The sequence below is a fragment of the Vombatus ursinus genome, unplaced genomic scaffold (genome assembly GCF_900497805.2).
Source record: "Vombatus ursinus unplaced genomic scaffold, bare-nosed wombat genome assembly UNPS02014778.1, whole genome shotgun sequence".
Lineage (NCBI taxonomy): Eukaryota > Metazoa > Chordata > Mammalia > Diprotodontia > Vombatidae > Vombatus > Vombatus ursinus.
Window position 1 is genome coordinate 23,661,655 of NW_020954556.1, and position 25,049 is coordinate 23,686,703.

The 25,049-nt window shown below is 35.5% G+C and overlaps 1 protein-coding gene across 7 annotated transcripts in view; it reads right to left on the reverse strand.

The window, feature by feature from the left end:
* Positions 1-25,049, reverse strand: part of MEIS1 (Meis homeobox 1) — a 189,723-nt gene that overhangs the window by 52,058 nt on the left and 112,616 nt on the right. For all 7 annotated transcript variants that reach the window (XM_027865286.1, XM_027865289.1, XM_027865285.1 and 4 more), the window contains exon 8: positions 19,874-20,019. In XM_027865286.1, coding sequence (XP_027721087.1) covers positions 19,874-20,019 — 146 coding nt within the window. The remainder of the gene's footprint in view (positions 1-19,873; positions 20,020-25,049) is intronic.

Below are 25,049 nucleotides of genomic sequence, written 5' to 3' on the forward strand. Positions count from 1 at the left end.
TTACTAGATACTATAGAAATAGAATTAATAAGACTTAGCAACTAACTGGATGTGGGGGCAGCAGAACGAAGGAGAGTAAGGAGTTGAAGATGATTTCAGGATTATGACCTGGATAACTGGACGCATTGTGATACCCCCAGCAGCAATATGAAAGTTAGGAATAGGTATGAGTTTAAGGAAAAGATGAGCTCCCTTTTAGAAACTTTGATACATGTGGGGTATCAGGTGATGTTCACCAGGAAATTGAGGACTGGGGATTAGAGCGCAGGGGGAAAAATAAAGGGTATATATGTAGATCTTTAAGTCAACTACATAAAGATGTCAACTGAACCTATGGGAAGTGATGAGATCACTAATAAGCAGAGATCTTAAGAGCTTCTCAAGGATGAGAAATGATAAAAGGGCCCAGGACAAAGCCTTGGGAACAACGAGGGGTGGGATATGGATGATGATACATCAAAAGAGACTTATAAGTTGTCAGACAAATAAAAGTAAGAGAAAAGAGTCTTAGAAAAACCCATGGAAAGGAGTATATTCAAGGGGAGGGGGTGGTCAACTGATGTAGGTCAAATTATGTAAACAAGGAAAGGATGAGGACTGGGTAAAGGAAATTGAATGTAACAGTAAAGAGATTTTTAGTAACCTTGAATGAATAATTTCAGTTAAATGTTAGAAGTTTGAAGCCAGATTAGAGGGGTTTGAGAAGAGAGTATAAAAAGCAATGTAAGAAGATGGCTTTCTCTCCACTTCCCTGTCTCCCTCCACCCCCCACTTGACTGAGAAAGGGAGGAAAGGTATAAGAAAATACCTTGACGGGTGGCAAGGTCACGTAAAGATTTGTTTTTTTGTGTGTGTGGGGGGGGGTTAAGGATAAATGGAAGACATCTGAGCATGTTTGTAAGCGGTAGGTAAGGAGCCAAAAGAGAGCAGAGAGGAGAGCAGAGGAGAGGAAAGAACAATAAGATGGATGGAGAAGGCAAGCTTCAGGAGATGACAGGAGAGAGCTGGATCAAGGGAACAAGTAAAGGAGTTGACTTTGGCAAGGAGAAAGGTCACCTTTTTCTTGAATCTGGAGCAAGGGTGGCAAGAGTGGGGAATGATAGATAATGGAAACAAAAGCAACACGTTGGCCCAGATTATTTGGATTATCACATTAACTCTCTAGTTCTGGGTGTGTGTGTCTATGCGTGCTCGCACAAAGATTTGATGAACTAAAGGTACCTCAGAAATTGAAAACTAACTGCTCAAGGATGCCTATAATTTCAGGAGTAATAAAAAAGCCACAACCTGAATTTGCAGAGGAGGAAAGTGGTATCACCTGACAAGTTAAAAAACAGCACCCTGACTTACATTTGTAGTTCTGTTTGTGCTCTATAACCTCTAACAGATCATTTGGTCCAATTCTATCCCACTTCCCCAATCTGTACAAAGATGATACTATTATTAATCTCACTTGCACATGTAGATTAACTAATTAATTATAGTTAATTATGTTTCCACTTTTAACTATGTGGGACATTTAGTTGTTGGCTGATTTCCTTTCCTGTTATTCAAAACCAAACTAATTCTCACACACATGCATATTTTGCTTCTTTCCTTTGATTATTCACCCCACCATTTACTCAATCATTCTCTGTAGGTGGAAGTGATGAATGTTGCTGAGTGCCAGTGGTTTCTGGTCCAAGATGAATACCCCCAAGGAGCTCCTTACACTGAGTCCCAGGCTCCTGTCAGCTTGGTAATTGATGATGTTTTCACTTCAAGGTGTGGGATTGGGACCCATCAAGCTCAATGGGGGAAGTAAGTGAGTGAATTGACTCAGCTATGTCTCTTAGCCTTGGCCTCTAATAAGCATAAACTCATTACTGCCAAATGTACTTTAACATTATAGGGAGGGAAATCAATCAGTTTAAGCCAAATAATGTCAAAAGCTGGCGATTTCAGAAAGAACTTCTAAAATTTTACTTTTAACTTGTAAATGAAGAGATAAGCTTTAATCAAAATAGTTCTTTTTTTTTTTTTGAAGGGCTATTCTCTAAATTCAAAATGACTTTGCCAATTTGAGATGCTTGGCTCAAAAGATAAATGATCTAGAAGAAAGACCATAAAGTCAATGTATCTTTTTTCCAATCTTGCTTTTTCATGTCCCATAACAACCCCCTTACCCAAAAGTATATGAGAAAACACAAGTACAGTATTTCAAATGTAGATTTTATGTAAGCTTATTTTTATAGTGATTCTGTGAGCAGTTGCTCCATTTCTTATCTATGCAAACTGGAAGTAAAGTAGGCACCCTGCCAAGTCACTGACAGCATGTCTTGCCCAGGTTGCCATGGGTGACTAGCAAACTGACATCCTGGGGATCCAGCAAAGAACAGTTCCTGACTAATGGCTTCTGGATTCCCTATGACCTTTGATCCTTAATGACCTAGACTAAAACTAATGACTTAGTTCAAGAGGCATCACACAACATGTGAACTTTTAAGAAAAGAGAGTCGCCTACAAAGAAATTATTAATTGGCTCATAATATTTATACCATTGATTGATAACTTAACATATTTAACATTAAGTGTCACAAAAACTGGAAGTGGTTATTCTTTTTATTGTTCACTTCAAAAAACATTTCCCTTGAAATGCATAAAATGAATTCAGAGGTTCAATACTCAAGACAGATGAGGTCCACGAGTCATAAAAAAAACCAAAGACTATTTTCTATCCAAGACACAAACTTGGTAACTAGTGCTACTATAATATCACTCCAAATTTGTGCATCACTTCTGTCATGAGAGATTTTGTTGCCATTTTAGCATGAAGGGCTATTGGCTGTAATGTGCTTCAGCAAGGAGGCTGGCGGCTACTGTAACCACAGAGTATGCTGTCCGAACCTTAATGATAACTTTCATCACTGCATATTGTCACCATAGAAATGAAACTAGATGGGGGCAAATGACAAGGTTCTTCCATCACTCAATTCCATATTACACAGCCTGGGCCTGACAGCCTTCAGGACTATTCTCTCATCCATCCTGAATACGCAAATACATTCTCAACAGGCCCCAAAGTAATAATCTGTCCTTCTGCAATGTCATCATTTTTCAGACTAGTACTGGCAATTCTCTGTATTCAAAAGACCCAAGGAAAAGTCTTTCATTACCTTGGATTGCCTAGAAAAATTTTAAATGGGGAAATGAGAGGGCTAGTATGATGAGGAGAACCACTTTAATACCATTAAAATAGTGAAACATTTTCATTTCCAAAACCAGAAGTAAACAAGTTGCAAAATAAAGAAATATAATGATGGGATTTTAACCCATTTAAATCAGTTAGGAAGAGTGAAAATAATGACAAATTCTGACAGTGATTTTTATTCTATAATTTTTTTAAATAGCAGACATACATTTTCCATAGTTACTGTCTGCATGATAGTCAAATCTTTGGATGTGTATATTATTTAAAATGTTGCTAGGCTAGAATTCAGATGTCATAATCATTACTGTTTCACTGTATCAAAGTAATATTTTTTTTAAATCAACTCTTTAGAATAGCAACAAAACTTTTCTTTTGATTTTTGTATTGAAGCAGAGGGTTACTATTTATTCTGTATATCACAACCACACCCTTATATACTGACTATACAGACCTAGAGTTGAACTATGTGTAAACAGTTATATGAAAGAAGAAAATGAACAAATATAAGCAGAATTCAATCAGGGTAGACAAAATAGATAATTTAGGTCAAACTTTACTTCTTTTCAACAGCAGAGTTTTGATTCATTTGTTTTGACCTGGATTATCTGGATTTTCACATAATTTCCAGTCCTTCATTTCTCTTCATTAATACAGATCAGCATAAGTATCTGGTGCTACCCATCAATTTGCCTCTTCCCTTTTGCTCTCTTCTCATTTTCCTTCCCCCCAGTGACTAAGAGAGTAATGTTATTACCATATTTGAAATGATTTCTTTAGAACTAGTGATGAACTTATGGAAATGACAACGAGTAAGAAGGTAGTATTCTGTGGCAATAATAGACTTATCTTGACAAATCTCAAAGGCTAACATGCAAAACCAACAGTATTAGAGCTATTCAGACAAACAGATATGCTATAATCACCAACCTGTTTGACACTTTATTTATGACATGAAATTTAAAATATAACATTTGTAGCTGTGGTAATTAACTGAATTAGAACAAAACATTTAGGAGTCTATCACAGATTGTTCCTAATGCTCTGTAAATCTATTCTTTAATTAAACTTAACCAGGTCTCCCACAGAACTTTCACTACATGATGTATGTCAGTACAATATAGAAAGAATACAGTCACCTTCTAAGTACAACCTTATGAAGATGTTTCGGTATGAGAACATTCAAATCTGATTTATGATGCTACTGTATCAACTCAGTAACTAATCTTCCAGTTCAAATGAACACGTAAGAACAACCTAAGTGTAACATATAAATTCCACATATACTTAAAAATATTATTGTCTGTAATTTAATATAACAGAATATTTCTAAGCCTATAACCTTGCATGCAGAAGCAGTTTCTCAAGCATTAATACTTAAATGGGTCATATGCACCACATCTGTCATTCTGTCCTGAAGTCTATGAGGCAAAACCAAGACTCTGCTAGCCTATTGATTTTTCTAGCATTTGCTTTAATTTACTTAACCATTGAGAAATCCATCAGAACATAAAGGGCAACTGTCCATTACTGCCTCATTTGCAGACATTCTTTCTCCTCATTTTTGGTAAATATTTCCCTTAAATTGCTATGTGTTTACAGTGCAAAAATGAATTAGAAAAGTGCTCACACCTGTTTCTGTTCAGTAACTGCTGCACTGAGGTATATGTAACGTGCTTAAAGATAGAATAAATATCTAGACATTATTACATCTGTGTGCAAAGGGTGGTAAATTAGATCCTAATTACATTAACAGGGATTCTGCCTCCCAGCTTAAATTTTACATGAGCACTCTGTAAAAATCCAAAAGCTCTGCTGTGGTTTCTTTATGAGCTGGTGATTACAGCTACTTCCTATGCGGTCACTAAATATTCTGTTTACAAATAAATGAAGAAGCTTTGAGCCAACTTGCCAGGAAAATAATCCATTTTTTCTTCCCCCTCCCCAAGCCCTTGCCACATAAGCATGGCAACAATCAGAAGCCCTGGCTTCATCTAATTACGCTATCACATAATTTCACAAATTGCCTTTTCACTGGGGAGCCAAGTGCAAAACACGCTCACAGTGGGATTTCAGGCAGCAGCTCTCATTTACTACTCATTCCTTGTTAAATTAAACACAAAAACACCAGTTGTGTGAAAGAAGTCAAAAAGAATTCTTGCAAATGAGACAGCCAAGTGTATCTCATATTTGTACTATTTTCACAAAAGAAATTGTGAAATTAGCAATATAAGTCTTTCATTTTTCCAAAGACACTCCTACCATTATACACAAGCTAAGAGTTTGGATGGAAAAAGGTTTTATAAGAATATAAATTTTATAGCAATACAAAATGGTTTTGGGTTGAAAACTTCTTTACAATCATAAATTTTGATTCTTTGCCCTTCCTACTATACTAAATACTTTGCATTGTAACTACATCTGAACATCTGTTACGTGTATTAAGCAAATGCCACTACTTACCTCAAGGACAGTAATAGTAATATTGTATTTCTATTCTGACTACTAGGACACTAAATTCCATACATCTTTAAGACCTCTAAAATGTAAAGATCTTTGATAAAATTGATCCAATCTCAGGTGTTGTCTTTTAAAATATTAATGCCTTCTATGTTTATGAAGTAAATGTTAATAGTTGTAATCTCCCTCTCCTCCAGTCCCTACAGCCAAGAAACTAAATGTAGAAGAGGGATTCAGGGAGGAGGAGGTTTGAGGAAAAGACATTATTAGTGGAAGTGAACTTGAGGTTATGGGACTATAAGGTGACATTTTTACATCAACAACCAAACACAGACATTGTTAATTAAAGCTATTCCTTTTGCAGTAGAGGAGCCAGTAGGGTCAGGTACCATTTTTACATCACCAGCCAGTCCTTTATGCATGTAGATTTGCCAGCATTATCTGCACAGGGAGAAGAAAACATTAGCAGCAGCTGTCTCTGTGCTTTTACATTGAAAATTCTATTCATACAGACAGGTGGAGTAATTTAAAAGCCAATGTGGTGTAATTTGGATGTGACTAATGCCACTGTTTACTAAAATGCCACCATTAGTACTGTTTATGGAAACATTACTAAAATTACATTTTATTCATAAGAATTTTAGGATTCTGGTTATTACCAGCTTTAAAATGTTCAGACCCCAGAGTCATACCCTTGAGCTGTGGCTTAATTCGCCTGGGTTTAACAGTCTGCCACACTGAAGAAACTACAGTTGGATTCCAGTTTGGTGAGTAATCGGACCTGCATAAGCAGTTTCTTGAATCTCCATAAGGCAAATTAAAGACATAGCTCTTTGGAGTGCTGGCCACGTGACATAAAGAAAATCTTCAAGGAGGTGAATTCTCCGTTAGGCGGTTTTGTTAGGATTTGCATTAGGAAAGCTCCTTCACCCTAAAACTATTTTCCTGCATTGTTATTAATAGACACAGATTTGGTGCTACAGAGTCACAGAGAGTGGCAAAGATGAATACTACAGTTAAACAGCCTTTGAAAAAATTCTCAGTGCCCTTGCATGGATTTCACAATTGTCAAAATCATGACATTAATATGGTTAGAAATTCCTATTGAGTGCTGAAAAGGGAATTCTATTCAACACAAAACAAAGAAAAGCTCATCCTTGACGATAATTTAACTTATAATGCTTAACAGATTGCATTAAAATTCATACCCAAATCCCCTGCTTTATGTTTTATTTACAATAAGTAATAAGTTAGATAATGGAACAATGAAAAGCAGTGTGTTGCAGTGAAAAGAAAGCTAGCCAGCTAAGAAGACCTGGGTTCAAGAACTCTGACATGCTAGTTGTGAGACCATAGGCAAGTCACTTAACCTCAGTACTCCAGGCAATTCTCTAGAAATTACAAATTGCCAGCCAGTGGAGGGGATTTCAGTGGGGGGATTTTCTACTTAAAGAGGAAATCACACTGATAAAATCAAAGGTGTGAACTACAAGCACAATGACTACTACTACTGCTACTATTACTACTACTACTCTATTACTACTACCAATAATATTAGAAGTATACTTTTTACTCATAATTCCACTATTTATTTTAAATCTCTAATATGAAACTTATAACTATAATATCATATTTAATTTTAAAAATGAGAGTTATGATTTTGGATACTTATTTATATAATGATATATATCTTCTAAGTAATTCTACATAATAATAATTTGTTTAAAGTTCTCCTACTTTTTTATGGGAACTCTTTTCCCAGTAGAATGTAACCTCCTTGAAGGCAGAGTCTGTTTCATTTCTCTTTGTAGCCTCCTTGACTAACACAGTGCCTGATATATAACAGGTGCTTAATAAGTGCTTATTGATTGATTGACTGATTGATTAGATGAGTTGTCTTTAAAATAATAGAAACAAACTACTTTTGTATTCTGGTAAATGATCATGGGATTATCCTTCATTCATTAAACTTTCTTCTGTTATTCATACTTCCAAGGCCAACTTGTCCACAAATAAAAAAAATGAAACAAAAAATGAAATAAAATAAAAACCTAGTTCCTGAACATCCTTAAACATATGCCAGTTTCAATGGACCACCTATAAGACATAGAAACCTCATGGCTGAAGCATAGCACAAGTGAATAGGAAGATGAACATAAAGTTTTTGTGAAGATGTTTATAACTGAGTGGAAAGACTAGAAGTTCTCATTAAAATACCTCAAAATAAACATATCAAAAACCCAAAAAGTTATAGAAAAAGAAGAAAAAATATTGAGTTGAAAAAGATCTAATATACATAGTTTTGTTAAGACATGATTCAACCATAATATTCAAATTCAGCTGAATGGTTAAGCCAAACAGTATGTCAGCCTGTTTGGTTCAAACTTGCGGTTTCTTTGGTGTTTGGAACTGGAATTCCTGACAAGAAAGTTCCCATTATCAGTACAGATGGGCAACTGTTCTATATATGGCAATCTTGAGAGTTTCCTGGGGCACTCAGAAGTAATTGAGTTGTCCAGGGACATAGTGTATGTCAGACAGGATTTGAAACTAGGTATTCTTCATTCCTAGACCCATTCTCTATACATTGTGTTTCATTTGCATCAGCTCATATTTTAGTATAGTTTTAATAAAACTGAGCAATTTTCATCTTATCTGATTTTAAAATGCAGTAACACCAAAAAAAGTTAGATTGCATGAAGTCAGGTCTTTGAAGTTTACCTTTTCTTTATATTATTTAAATAAGGAACAATTAATCTTGTATGGAGTATCTACAGTAACTGATACCTACAGTAACTTGCCTAGTGTATGCTTTAAAATAGTGGGGAAAACTAGCAGATTACTTGAGTTACCTTTGTCAAGATGATGCTTATATTAAGATAAAGTGCTGCAAGGACTTAAGGGATGATTGGGACCAGTAGGTTAATATCAAGGATAAGAGCAGTTTGCCTCTCAACTAGTCATTCCTCTGCCCTAGGCTCTCTTCCCTTGCCAACCAAAAAACAAGTGCTTCATCTGAGATTCTCCCTGGTATAGGCACAAATCTATTAACCATTCAATTCCCTGTGATATTCCAGGCAAACAAATGTTTTATAGGCTCTAAAGTGCCCCAACATAAGAAAAATCATTGGCATGAGCATATGTAAAGATGAGCTAAAGTGTCTCTGCCCAGGACTAACTGCTCCGATGCTAATCTCCACCATAACTGTTAGTGCTATGCTGAAACTTCACCATAACACCATTTGCTATGAACTGAGGGTACCAAACAGGTCAGTGTTTACCAATATCCAAAGCATTTACTACTGCAGAATCAAAAGAACTCTATTATATGGAGGCCCCACAGTTTGGATCCAGAGGCTCCAGGATTATATTACCACTACATAAATAAGTAACAATAAAATCAGAGCTTAACACATGGTCATTCAGGAAATGTGAAAGGTCAAAGGATAATCATTTTACTGTTGGTCTTGATAAAGAAAAAAAAAGATACATCATACATACACACATATATATATACATATATATGTATGTATGTATGTGTGTATGTATATGTACACAGATACACTGCTTTTGCTGAGAAAGGCTTGGGATGGTATACATGATTTAAGTCAAGTTTAGAGATAAAAGTCAAGACAAAGACTACAGACCTATACCTCATGACATAAAGATTTATTACAATATTGGGGGGAAATGAGATCTTGTCTAAAAGTGAATCTGGTTGAATTTCTCTTTCACTCAGTTTCTTATTTCTATAAGGTAAGGTTGTCTGGATAGCACTCCTAAACATCTGAGGAAGGAGATGCAAATATTTTCCTTGAAAATCATATAAAATCCCTTAAAGACTAATGCTAATGATGATTACACCTGTTATTTACATGGTGAGTTAAGATTTGCAAAGAGCTTTACAAATATTATCTTATTTTAGCCTCATAACAATCCTAGGAGCTAATTGCTATTATAATCTCCATTTTACAGATTTCAAAACTAAGCCAAACAAAGCCTAAGTGATTTGCCCTGGGTTGCATAGCTAGTAAGTATTTGAGACTGGATTTGAATTCAGGTCTTCTTGACTCCTAGATCCAGTAGTCGAGCCCTGGTTCCACCTAGCTAACTTCATGAAATCTATGCTTCAAGTATCTCTGATATCCCCATCGCAAGTATTCCCTCTTTTGATGAACATTATACCTTGTCTGTACTTTAGTAGACTGACTTTCAGGTTTGCTGTGACTGAAAACAACAGCAACATAAAAAACCAAACCCATCACTCAGCAAGTACTACCTTCTATATAAGGCCTTTCCTGATTCTACTCACCTAGTTACATATTTCCTCCCCACAAAAATCACCTTTATCTATTGTGAATATATCTACACATTGATATATTTTCCCCAATAGAACATATGTTCCTTGAGAATAAGGATGCTTTCCTCTCTGTCTTTGTATCTCTAGCACCTAACCTAATGCCTGGTACACAGCAGGCACTTAATAAGTGTTTATTGATTGACTGATTGTGCTAATGAGCCTATTAAAATTTAAGTAAATTGGCCCTTGGACAAAAGACATATATATAGTCCATTACTGAGCCAGGACTCATAGAATTTCCAGTTTGGTTAGACCTGCCAGAGCTTGTGCTCCTGTGACATAGCACAGGATAGGGCACAAGATGAAGACGTTAGTGGAAGCCAACTGGTACCAGAGGGCAAAACACATCTGCTATCCCAGTTTCAGTTCTTGAAGTAAACTAGAAAGAAGGATAATTATTAAACCTGCCCAGTATTTCATCAAAGATGTATTATTACTAGGAGAAATTGCTATGTCTCTATAATACTTGGTCAATATTCAAACAAATTTATTTCTTTACTTGGTTGATTGAGGAAATTCCCTCTACTAATGGAGATATGCAACTGTTGTGCAACTTGAAGTCTTAGAGTGTTGTTTGCACAATTAACAACTGAGACCTTATGACAAGTAGGTATAAGAAAGAGGATTTGAACCAGGTTTTCCTGACTCCAAGGCCAGTTCTAACTACCAAACTATGTTGCCCTTTCATTAAAAAAGAGTTATTTCCATCAAATGTCAGCAAATTAACAGTCCAATTCTATTCCCAACCTAATATTTGGTTGATTTAATTATACAACTGAACAATTTTGTTGTTGTTATTTCATGGGTTGCCAAGGCCAAAAATTTCATCACCTAGTGACCAGGCTATTGGGTATGATACTGTCTGTACTTAGTTAGATTCATCCTTACAGCATAGACTTAAAACATCAAAAAGATATTTTGAAAAAAAAATAACCTTAGGAACAAAAAAGTAAATATGAGAAAAATTTACCAGTTTCCTAGAATCAATAAATACCCTCTAATGAAGAGACAAATGACAAGTTAAATAAACAAACCAATAGTTGAGAACGAAAAATGTCATTGGCACCCAGGGACATAAAATAAATTTTTAAAAGGGCCACAAGATATTTACAGCTTATGACTTAACACAAATCTACATAGATAAATTTTGAATTTAAATGTCCTTTTAAAAAAAGATTATTTCTTAATTTTGTTATTTTCTATTCTTCATCTGCACACTACAATTAACCCAGGTCAGAAGTGCAAAACTGGGAGATAGAAGAACACAGGATCAAGGAGGGTGAAGTAGGGTGCAGAAGGCCAGGAGAAATCTTTGCCAGGTCACTAATAGTCTCTGGGGCCACAACTTGGAGAATACTCTACTGCTTCCTTTGATCCCTCTAATTCACAATGATCATTAGTATTAACTCCAATTCTTCTGGGTGAAGAATTCCATCTGCAGTCTTTTTAGTTTACCTGACTTAAGTAAATCCATCAAACATACCATTAGCGTTCCAAAAACTATCTGAAAAAAAATTATAGTTGCCTCAGAATCAGGCTCACCATTAAAACAATATATACATAAATACATATATGTACATATGTACACACATATATGGATGGTTTACCTCTATGCATGGTTTTTGAGCTTGAATGGTCTTAGAGGTCATCTAATCCAATCTATTCATTTTACAGATTAGGAAACTTGGCCTAGGACCTAAGAGGTTAGGTGACTTGCCAATGATCAAACAGCATCATCATAGTTGAATTGGTTTTTTCCCAAATAATAACAGATTGTTCTATTTATATTTATGTTCTAAAAAAAATTTTCTTTTGTCTGATATTTCCAAATATTTTGGCACAATTTTTCCAATCAGAGTTTAAACACAACAACGTCAAGATAATATAGAATGTCCAAGAATTAAGATAGAAGATTTAAATGAAACAATGTATGGTTAGATGGATAAAAAAAAATTTAAATAATTATACACTATGGGCCTCATACTGTGTCAAGGGATGGGGAAACAAATACAAAGGTGAGACAGTTCCTCCTTCTCAACAAGCTTATATTTTAATAGGAAAAGACAACATAAATAGGGCAATGGCTACTGAGAAAGGGTGTTTTGGTCTGGAGAGTCACAGAGATGGTGAGTTGAACCATAGAGCAGGCTCATTGAAATGGCCTTTACAGAAACAATGGTAGAGTTGATGCAATTACAAAAGATAGAAAGGAGGAAAGGAGGTGCATACAGGGCATCAGGGTGGATGACAAGAAGATGGCTAGGGTCTACTCTGGGGCTGACCACAAAGACAGGACAAGAGTTCCAAAGCTGATTGGTTTAGCCCATCTACAGCAAGTTCCATGGAGGCAGTTCAGAGACAAGAGCATTCAAATTTGAATCTGCTTTAGCAAACAGTGGTTTAATCTTTCACCACTGTCATGTGAAGTTTGTGAAAGCAGATGTAAGAAGCTTGAAGGTTCAGGGAGAGGAATAATAGTCATTCTTTTCCTAGATATGAAAAGTTTCTTTGTAAAATATACTACATTAAATTATAACAGGAAAAATGAGCTTCTACTAAATGTTCTGTGGGTATGTAAGAAAAAAAGATCTTTACACCCATTTTACAGTTTTCAGGGGTTTCTTTTTTCTCCATTTACAGGTCAGATGCTTTGAAGAAGCAACTTACCAGTTGTCTCTATGTACCTTTTTTGTATCAAATATATCAACACGGGTGTGGGGCAAGAGGTAAAGGGGAAGTCACTTTCTCAAATACTGTACACTTCAGTGATTGATGTTTCAGGCAAGAGTGCCCAAATTCAGCCTTCTTGCCAGACAAAACACATTCTCAAGCTTACTGACAGCTGAAGAATGTTAGCTCATAAAGCAGGATAAGAACATTTACCATTAAGCTTGGCAAAGCGTGGGTGTGAGGAATAGAAAGACAGAATGAGAGGAGGGAAAGGGACAGTGACAGAGAAAAAGTGTATTGTTGCACTTACCTTGGTCAATAGTTGGAATACATTTCATTGATTCAAATCTATAGTTCTCTTCCTTGCTAACATATCATAAGGCTTGGAACAGCCATCTCCACCCTCACGCCGCTCCCCCCCCCAACTTGCAAGCAGAGATGTGATACTAAGATGCCTCCAATAGAACTTGTTACCCAAAACACAGCTAACACAACATCTGTCTCTTCTAGAGCTTTCAATTCCCAATTCAATTGTACTTACTCTGTCTAAAGATGGCTAGGCAGACCCTCAGGGCACTTTTCATCTAATCTTGTTTCTATGGAAACTCCATTATCAACCTGGAGGATTGTGTAACTTCTGGCCTATCCCACATTGGCTTTATCCACAATGCCAGAAAATCCGTTTGTATCAAAAAGTGAGATGTTAGACTGTCTCCAACAAACCATTGCCAAGTAGAAAAGTCAGGTTAAAAAACAAAAACAAAAAATTAAATAATATAAAAATTATCATCACGAAAAGGTCACTTGCTTCCACATGAAATCTATGTATGACTAAAGCCCAAAGTAAAGTTGTAAAGAAGCAGTTATTTCTACAACAATGATTAACCTCCACTTAGACATCCAAGATCAGTAAAATTCAAGTATTAATTGTTAAAAGTAATAGGAACAACGGTTGACTGAACTTACACTGAACTTACATCTTATCCCACTGCTAGTTTTATATTTCAGCAAGGCAATAGAGAAAAAGCATAAGGTTTTTGCTCTCTTCCCCTAAGACTGCAGGCAGACATATACTTTAACTACCACTTTTTACCCCTGCTTTTCAGGATTTCTGAAAGAGACAACAGCTCCATGTAGGAGTAGAATTTAAATGAGAGTCAGTAGTCACTTTTCCATGATAGTGAAGTTAGAAGTTGTAATGTGAAGGGAAGGAGGTCAGAAAAGAAAGAGTTTTGATTTTGCCTTTAATTTAAAAAGAAAAATAAATGTGTGGCTTTTTACTATATTTTAGTTATTTTTCTGGGCTTATACTTTTCTGATCCTCAGGCATCTATCCATGTAACTGCTATGTAGCAAAATAACAGAGTATATGCAAAACACATTCAGATTAAATGCTATGACATAATAGGTTATGGTGACAGCTGAACTAATGCCCTCAAGAAGCAAAAAGAAACCTCGATATTATATATACTCCTTCTCTTAACCGATTAACTGTGATTCTGAAGTGAGTCACATGCACATATATTAAGTACTTTTTAATTGTTTGAAATAATATATCTCTAAGCACATTGAAGCATGGCTAGGAATAAATGATTTTATTTTCCTTCTGATTCTGTGTGTGTGTGTGTGTGTTTAAATTTAAACAGTATCTTTCAATAATCTTTTGATTCTGGGAAGTAATTTTCTTTGAGGAAGCCCTCTCTACCTCCTGAGCCTGGCACATACTGAACTAAAATTGACGTAGAAGTTACAGTATTGAAAATTTATTTTACTCCTTAAACAACAAAATTTAAAGCTAATTTCCTTATTCTTTTTTTTTCATTACATATGAGTAGGTCCAGTTTTGTTTGTAAGAGACCATAAGTCCAAGAAAGGGGCTTTAGTTCTCTCTTTAGAGTAGTAAAATGTGCTCCTGATTAAATCTACCTGTGGATAACTACAGACCAGCACATTTTTCTTCTTATGCAGCTGGGGTACAAATCCAATAAGGTTTTTATTCAGTGCCTATTCTGCTTCTCTAGAATACAAACTCTTTAAAGCCTTTTCAAAGGCAGATTTAAAAAAAAAAACTAGAATAACCCAATGAAAGGATTGGCCTATTCCTTTAAAAAAAAAAAGTCAGGGACAGGGTGGGGTGAGGGGTGGGAATCCAAGTAATTTCTCTAAAAGATATTTGGAAGTTTTGAATTTACCTCTTGGTGTTTAAAAAATGACCTATAATTTCCTAAATGGCGTGTGAAAAAGTAATTTTAAAAAAATCAACCATAGTTAAAATTAACCCCTTGTAGGATTTCAGAATTCACTCCCTGTTAGATCATAACTATTCCACCTGATCACATAGTTACCAGTTTGCATGGGATTATAGCGAGAAAAAATGCTTTGTAAACTTTAAAGAGCTATATAAACATGTTGTTATTATTATTGTTGTTGCTAACTCCTGCTGAAGTTTGAAACCAACTTTTAAAACTAAATAAGACCCTACTTTTGAACCAGAAGGGTGAGATTAGAGCAGCCATTTAAATAACTCCAACGCTCATAAGGCCCCAAACAGTTGTGCAAACTTGCCTTTTCAGCTTGAGGTATATAGATGGTAAAGTAAATGAAATCAATATTTCAGCATAAATTTGAATTTACCCTAGATAAACATCTATTTCTGAGGCTATATTGGTAGCAAGAGGTGAAAGGGGTAATGAAAATTAATCCAAGAATTAACTTCATAAAATATATATGTGGACTTTTCTTTCAGTATTGCGGTGTAAGAGCTATTCTCACTCTTTGGGTCATGAATGACTGAAACCTCTTACACTGGATGATGACCATGTCAAGAACGTACTGTGACCTGCCAGTCAACTGGGTAAAAGCCATGAAAATATTGAAGGGGGCAGTTTAAAGCGATTGGATAACCTATCTTGCCTCTCTGCTGGGTGAACTCTGTGTAGGAAAACAAGTTTGGGTGCCCTCTCAGCTAAATGGTGCTGCCTGGTTCAGGATCAAAATGTCAAAGATCTGTAATTTTGTCAACGTGAGTCCTCTTTCTAATGATACAAAATACAACCTTCTAAAACTTAGTATGTGGTGTCTGTTATTTGTTAGGGATATATAAAAAAAATCATCACCTTGTGGCCACTCTCTGAATTTAACTAAACTGGTCCTCTGACAACTGAAACACAGCGCATAGTTAGACATGTACTCAAAGCCTTTCCAGTTGGATAGAACTTTTTAAAGTTCATGAGCTGCTAGAATAGCTTTCTAGAACTTGAGATGGCCTGAGGGACCTAGACAAACCAGAAAGGAAAATAATAACCAGGCTAGAAATAAATCAAGAAGTTGATAAATAATAACTTTACTTAAAAATTAAAAGTAAAAATACTGGCCAGCAATATGTTTGTTCATATATGCATTGCTTAGAAATAAGAAAAATCAGTGAATATTTTCTTAGCCTGTAAAAGTTTTTACAGTATGATCATCTATCTGCAAGACTAATCACAAATGTATAACCTATAAATAGCAGGTATCTGGTGGAAGGATAAAAGAAGTAGCTTTCCCTTACTTTCCCACTCTCTTTTCTGATTCTCTCTGAACCAATATTTGATAATATTTTATTCAGTGGCACCTCAGTTTGAAGTTAAATGTAAAGCTTTTTTACAGATTTGAATGGAGGCTGAGGAAAGCCCATTTATTTTATACTTCAGTATAAGCCTAGACTATAAAAAGTAGCTTTATTATGGCTCCAGGGCCAGCCTTGATTTTTTTTCTAGGTTATTTATAAACTGGTTGGCCCCAGTGATAAAATATCAGCATGGCAGCAACATTGCATTTGACCCATTGTTACCTCTCTTCTCTTGCTAGACTCAAACAGAAAGACAACTTTGGGCTTCATGGTTCCTAATCCCTTTGGGCACCTCTTATGGAACTCAATGCTGGCAGAAGAGGCACACCAGCAAGTTTTCTTAGGGCAGACCTTATTAAAAAAAGCTCTTCTATAGAAGCACAACTAGTATCAGAAAAAGGTTGCCTCTTGGACTAGTAGCTCTAAATGCTATCAATTTAATAAAATATAAAAAATGACTGAAGTGAAGTCCCATTTTGTTGCCCTATCATGGTAAAAAAGTGCCACTGAATTCTTGAGGGATCAATCAGCAGAAGAGAAGCCAAAAGATTTCTACCAAGCTAGAAGAGCATCCAATATAAAGACATTTTGAAAGACTTAATGTCTTTTTTCCAAGGATCAGACCACTTAAGTTTAGAGAGCCTCTCAAGCAGAAGCTGGCCAATGGATATTGAGTCTTTTCAGCTACAGAAATTCAAGAAGATATTATACTAAGTCAAAAAGAAGTTGGGATTGGCATCAGTGGAGGAAACACCCACATTAATGAAATCAGGTATCAAAAAAGCTAGGTGGCAACAATGGATAAAGTACTGGACAAGAGGAAGATCTGAGTCTGAAATCCAGTCTCAGACATTTAACTGGTGACTTTGGGCAAGTCACTTAACATCTCTCAGGCTCAGTTTCATCATCTGTAAAATGCATATAATAGTACCTATCTTTCAAGGTTGTAGTAAGGATCAAATAAGATAATACATGTAAAGTACTTTGCAAATCTTAAAGTATTTTGCTTTAGTATTTTAGCACAATGCTAGTTATTATGTCTGTGAAGAATTGATGGTGTAACAATGATATTTTGCAATACTTTGGGATTATAGCAGCTAAATATTATCAACAACGGCAGTTCTCAAAGTGTAGTCCTTGGGGACCCTTGGGAGTGCCCAAGACCCTTTCAGGCAGTCTTTGAGATCAAAACTATTTTCATAATAATACTAAGACATTATTTGTCTATTAAAATATTCTTCCCTTTTCCAACTATATGTCTGTGTGATGCCAAATTTTCTTCACATACTTCAATCAAAACAGCATATCACCATAGATTGAATGCAGAAGCAGATATGAGACTCTAGCTGCCTTTTATTAGGTCAGAAATTAAAGATATTTGCATATATAATATGCATATATACATGTAATACGATGCCACTCTTCTTAGTATATTTTGTTCTGGAAAATATTTTTCATTAACATATTATTTATGTTAACATATAATGGATTTATTTGTATTAAGTGCATTCATAAATAGTTTAATTATCAGTTTTAATTTCTAATATAGTAAATATCAACAGACATAACCCAAAAAAACCCACAAAAGTTCTTTTGGGTCCTCAATAGTTTTTAAGAGTATAAAGTGATCCTGAGGTCAAAAGGTTTGAGAATTGCTCATCTATCATATTCAAAATTACTTAACATTTGTCCTAAATTTTTTGACAAAACAAAACAAAACTACCTTCGACTTTGAATGGTGGTTAAGTGGGGTGGAGGATATATGTCATGAAATTACTACTGCTGCTCTGTTTCCTTTGCAATTCTTCAGAAAAACAATCTGCAAAAATTTATTTTCTTAAATGCTGCTGAATGACTACTCTGAAGAGGAGTAGAGCTAGCATGGCATTTGACTTATCACTGGATATGCTAAATAGCAAAGTTTTTTAAATATGGCAAGTATATGTGATCCAATGGTTGATATCCCCATTTCAGTTTACTTTTGTGACAACTGAGGGCTAGTTTTGACACAGTAGAAAAACCACAAGTTCAAAAAAAGGGACCCCAAGGTAAAAGCATTCACATAAAACTTTTAAATATATATATATAGTTTTACACATGGAAAATAGATATAGGTCAATTTCCTTCTGGCATGTAAAAGTATTTAAACAAATCTTTAATCTTTTACATTAACTTACACTGGTATATGTTGATATATAGATCAACTCTACAATATTGTCTCTGTGAGTTTTGCTGTTTTTGCTTACTATATATTAAATATCATTGACTGTCTTTTGAAATTTGAAAAATATAAATATTTCTACAAACTGACCAGGAATTATTTAAGCAATGGACTATTGATATGAAAATGCTTTCTAACCTTAAAGAGTGATATGAAAAAACCTACTATTATGATTATATAAATTTCCATCTTCCCTTCCTTCTAACTTATGCTGCATAGAGTATTAAAACAGAATACTTTAAAAATAAAAATATTTGGATTAAAAATGCTTGTTGCATAGAATTCATTCAAAACAATAACCAAACTAAACAAATCCCCCAGTGGTATAGTCAAGTATCTCTAGTTTCTCACATCTCCAGCAGAATTCCTGCAGCGAAAACAGCAATACTCACACAGACAATATAAACTGTTACTCTGTTTGAAAAGTCACAAGGGATTGAACAGGAAGAGCTGACTATATATTGCTGTTTTCCTTTACTGTTCTAAATACAGTGACAGAACTTTCACTTTGGAACTATGCCTCAAGCAAATGAAAATTCTGCAACAGAAGTCAATGCATTCAAGCCCTTTAAAAAAATAAGCTGTGTGATTATCATGAATCACAGTATCATAACTAGGGTTTTTAATGAACAATTTGCCAACTTCACCAAAACACTGGCAGAAACCCAATCCTATTGTGTAATGAGCAAGCCTCATTTTCTTCTCTTAATGGGATTTCTTAGTAAGAAGCAGTGGAGTTTAGGTGATAAAGGGCTGTCTGGTCATCAGAAAGGTCTGATTTCCAGTCTGGTCCTTGACATATTTTGGTTTTGTAACCTTGGGAAAGTCCTCTGAATAGTCCAAAATTCTTTAAGACCATGAATTCCAAATAGTATCAGTTGTAGGAGTTTCCATACTGGGATTCCCCTCATACTAATGAAATCATAAGCCAGGACTCCCCCTACACCCCAATAAATAAGCAAACAAATACATCATGGAACCCAATATTAAGAATTTAAATGATTCATTTATTACTTTCTTGAATAAAGTCATTTATATACAGGCTTTATATACAAATGCTTATTATACATTCTTGATCTTGTGCACATGCTAAATTTGACCAAACTACAAAAATGACCTACAAGCAAAAATCCTCTTTCAGAAGGGACACACACACACACACACACACACACACACACACAAATACATATTATGTATAAACTATGTGTTCACCTTACTAAAATTTGTGCTAATAGTTATTTCTTTAACTGTCACAAGTCCAGAAGAGATCATACTATCATACTTCTAGACAATTTATATTATTTTCTACCACAAACAGGACACTGTCTATGTTTATTTCACATATGTCATTTAGAGTTCACTTACTGTTAGATGCTGGAACAGCCACGCCCTCATGATATTTGTGGCTACTTTGGGAAAGATGCCACGCTTTTTATGACGCTTTTTGTCCTTATCTGGATCATCATCATCACCTGTGCTGGGGGAAGCTACACTGTTGTCCAAGCCATCACCTGTAAATATAGTGAATCAAATTTTGACTGATGCTACCTTGATAGGCTTTATTTTTAAAAAAACTGCCTTTAGATATAAACAAAATCATAAGAGTAGTTAAGAGGTAATAGAGAGTCTAATAGACTGTTTTGCCAATGACAGGAAAGAAAACTATTTAGTCTCTAAAATAGCTAATTCTGAAAAAAACCTCCACCCCAAACACAGAACTCTCTAATTAAGCAGAATAGCAAATTGATTTAACAGCCAATTTTTCAATTTTTCAGTTTGTGAAGGAACAAAGTAATTAGTGGGGAAAATATGGGGTCTTTATTAATTCTATCTTTAGAACAATTTCTTTAACTGCATGAACAGATAAGTGATTGTCTGCCGATGTAGATTAAACATGGTACTGTGACAAGTACCACCATTCTTCTAGGGGAGATAAATTCCATATATTGCCTTTGGGATCAAGTTAGAGGGGTGAGGATGCATATGATGTTAATCTTATCCACCAATGATATACCTTAAGAAAAGCTAAAGCAGTAGGTGAACATTAAGATATTCAGTCAAGTAAGACATTGGAGAGCATTAGACATGAGGTCATAGATTGTAGAATTAGAAATAGATAGGACCCCAGAGGCCATCTAATCTATCCTCATCATTTTGCAGATAAGGAAACTGAGGCCAAGAGAGGCCAAGTAATAAGCAGCAGAGCTGAGGTCTGAAAGGAGGCCCTCTGTCTTAAATAGAGCACTTTTTTATCCCCTGGCAACAGTCTTAATTCTAAACCCTGGGTTCAAATCCCAGCCATGATATTAATTTTGTTGTTGTCCATCTACAAAATGGAGCTACTTTCTATTCCACAGGGTTTTTGCAAGAAAAGGGTTTTGTAAATGTTAAAATACCATAGAAATATAAGCTGCCATTATTAGGCAGAATTCATTTTCTCTTCTAGTGGTCCAACATATGGAATAAGTTTTTATTTTAAAATAGTGTCAATTGAAATCAAACTATCTTCTAGACTTATAGTCTAGAACATGGCTACATAATCACTGAGATCTTTTCTAGCTCTAAAATTCCATGATTGGAGCTAAAAAGTTGCCGATAAAGTATATTTCTCTATATTATATCCTGTTTTGCTATTTATTTCCTTTATAAAATTGGAGCTGTGCTCCTCTGGGAGGAAAAATGTTGGCCCCATGAGGCAATAAAATTATATTTTAGGATGTAGTAAAAGTTTAAAGCTATATATTTAAAAGAAAATATACTTTCTGAGGAAATAATCATACTACACAAAATAAATCATAAGTGTGAATGTAAAGGCACTACTATTATTTTTATGTTTGTCACAACAGCAGAAAGGACAAAAGGAAAAACAACAAAGGACCAAATGCACTGAATTGCTTAAAAGTCTTCCAGTTTCTATCAAACTCCCTCCTCAATAAGTTGTAGCAGGATAATATTTTTTAGTAACTTAGAACTTAGAAGCTAGTTCCCTAGTACTCTGTACATTTTAGTGGCTTTTTAGAAATAAACAGTTTGATCTAGGAAGAAACATAGAGGTAAAGATTAGTAATGCAGCAGTAAATGAGCAAGAGAGTTTATTTACTGAACATACACAAGAGCAAGTGAAATAATAGGGGAGCATGCTATATGGCCTAAAGAACCAGAAAATTCCATTGAACAGGTTTTTGAGTTATAAGTATATGTGTATATACATAAACACATACGTACATATGTATATTTATATGTATATATACATATGTGTGTATGTGTGTTAATAGAGAGAATAGAATTCTATCAATTTCTGATCTGTAAATGCTCTCTTAGTAATCTGTATATTTTCTATATAAAAATTTCTATATAAAAAGGTATACCTGTAATTTTTTTCTTACTATATATAGAGAGAAACCTACATTTTAGTTTCACTAGGCAACCTACTGAAACTTAAGTTGCTGCTTAAATCACTACAACTCCCCTTGGCCAATAAAACAAACAAACAAAAATGACCAAGAAAGTGTCTTGAATTGGACTGAACTAAAAATACAACACCAGTTCATTAAGAAGAGTTTTTTTTATATTTCCAGTATTTGTTATCATGTCCTATCAAACAAAAATAAATCACATTAAAAAAAAGCATGAGAAATTTTCTGGGTGCCCTCTTTGGTTGAATTTATTGCACTTCAAACAGTCCCTTGTGAATGTTTATTCTTCAACCCAATCCAATAAACATTTAATTGAGCACCTACTGTGTAGAAAGCATTGTTATGTGCCAGTGGGATCACTGCCCTCAAGGAGCTTAAAGGAAAAGTTTTATTTCTATTTGTATAACCAAGAGTCTGAGAAGGGCTCCAGACAGATTTGAATGATAAATTCTTTTAAAGTCCAATATTTAAACAGGCTTTTTATACAGAGAAGCAATTCACCATATAAAATAACAATTCATAAAAGAAACATGAGCCAAGGAAACAACTCAACAGCATTTAAAATTTCAATGGGCTAATCCACTTTCAGTTTACCAAAGTTAAGCAAGGAAAAGAGAAATACATATCATTTATTCATTGATTAAACACAAGGAAAAACTTCTAACCTACTGACATTTTTTTTTACCACTTCTAGATAATTATTTTTACTCCTTTAATTTTTTTTTCTATTTCAGAATCCCTTCAGATTAATTTAGTAGAAAATGCCTAGTGCCTGCATAGAAGAGAATTCATTGATAATTTATGGAAATATCTACTATAATCCAGAGGAGATGACTTTTTTCCAGCTTTGTGCATCAATAGATAATCAAGGCCTTAAAGCAGCCTTAGCTTCCCATTACCTCAGGCAAAAAAATTCCTGAAAGCATGCCTTGAGGGCACCTGAATTATATACTCCATTAGGAGGGGAAAGGCTTTCTGCATTCCATGTATAACACTCACCAGAACCTTTCCTGTTTATTTCTGCTGTATGAAAGCAGAAGCATTAGGAACAGAATTTTTTAAGTGAAGACTTATGTAGATACAATGGAGAAACCTTTCAAGCGAGATCCAGATCACCTCCTTCAATCCCTGGCAGTGACCTATCCCAAATAAAAGGTTTCTGTTACATCATTAGCTCAAGCCAAAAACAGCCTTGGCTTAATGCACAGTTTGTTCTTCCTACTGTTTTTAGGCAAATACAGCTACTTTACTCCCATCTGGGAGGGAAATTACACTGCTGGGTTGTAATCTAAGACAAGATTTTCATTGGAAGCAAATGCTTTCAATCCAGTGTAAATACTGGTGCATGTTCAGAAAAGACTAAAACAATAAACCCTGGTCCTGTCCGGCACAAGTCAGGGGAAATGGAGAAGGAAAAGCAGCATAATAAAGCAAACTATTCTCAAAGCAAACTCTTTCATAGACTTTAATAAATGGCTTGACCTCTTCCACTTTTAAGGAATGGAAGTTGATCTCGTAATGTCTAAATCTCAGAGTAAAGTCAAAATGGTCAGTTGTACCTTTAGCATTTCCATCCTCTCTGCAATTTGATAGTCATCTCTATGAGGTCTCTTGAGGATTTGTTTTCTTCTCTTCCCCCCTCCCCTAAAATTTTAAGATCAAAAAAAAAACACAACTTAGAGAACCACTGACCAACCACATGGCAGCAGCCTGAACCACATTTGTAAAATGTCAGCAGTGACTTCATTCCTAGAACTGACTTCTCCTGCCGCCAAATGAAGGCAAACTGAAAAGGTGGAAATAATCATAAAAATGATGCTAGTCCATAAACAAGCTTACAGCCTCATTAGTATAGCAGTAGACTCCACTGGGTGATTTATGCTCGTTTTGCTGATGCCATGAGGAAATGCCATAGGGCGACTTAAGCCAACTGCTAATGGTTTCTGACAGCTTCTTAGCAACTAGTGCAAGCAACGTTGTGGCGTTTGCGAGTGACAGAAACTGAAAATGTCATATTATCTGCCCATGTGTCATGAAGTCCATGTGGCAATTAACTAGTAGGCCAGTGACTGAGGGGCCAGAGGCTCTTGAACATGGCCCTTGGCTATTCCGAGACAGACTAGTCAAGGCTTGCATTCTCACTGCACATATGCAACATTCTAATGCAGGAATCTGGTTCACACTACCTTTCTGTCATTGATGAAATTGGTCCAGTCCAATTCTTTCTCTGTAGGAACTCCAGTAGCTTTCTCTTTACTCATGGCATGGCATTATCAGGGGAGCATATGTAGTAATCTGCTTTCACAGAGTTGTCTAAATGACACCTTAATGGGTGATACCTGGCTCTTTGCCTTTTGAACACTGGATCCAAAGGTGCTACCTTTTTTCTACTCTCACACAAATTAGTCGAAAAAGATTTAAGATCACTGAAGCAGACTCATTGCCTGTCAAATTGCTAGGAGCATAGGAACTCTGCACAGCAACAAGACACTATTTAAAAAACACCAAGCCTGTAACAAGCAGTAAGGAGAGTCTTGGCTACACATTTCAGTTTCCAAGCTATCAAAACCATGCACTATATGTCAAACTGTCAAACCTTTCAGCATGGACCATTTGCCCTTTCAAATAATATTTAAGAATTGTTTTTACAAAATTTTATAAGCCATGGTCTAGTGAAAGAGGCCAACCAACAAAGAAAGGAATTTGTACTACAATTCGTCCACGGACAATTTCTTGTGAGACCTGGGCCTATCCCTACGGAACAAGGCAGGTGACCTGTGGCAGCTCCCAGGCTGTCAGAGAGCTCAGATTTCAAACACACTCAACTCAAACGTCCCAGAGTTGCCTATTTAAGCATGCCCAGGCATTTAGGCTGTGCTATCTCATTCCTTTCAAGAAAGGATAAAGCAGCATTTATCGTATTCAGGCCATTCAATGGGTCAGACTGGCCATGTCAGCAGGGGTTCTTCTCATGCAGGTCAAAACCCTCTCCCCTTTTTCTCCCCCTACCAACTCACTCTCTGTCCTTCCAATACCACCATCCCTCCCTCCTCCCTAATCTACACAGAAGTATACACAAGAGCAAAAAAAATAAGTTCATTTAAAATTCCACCAAAGTAGCTAGG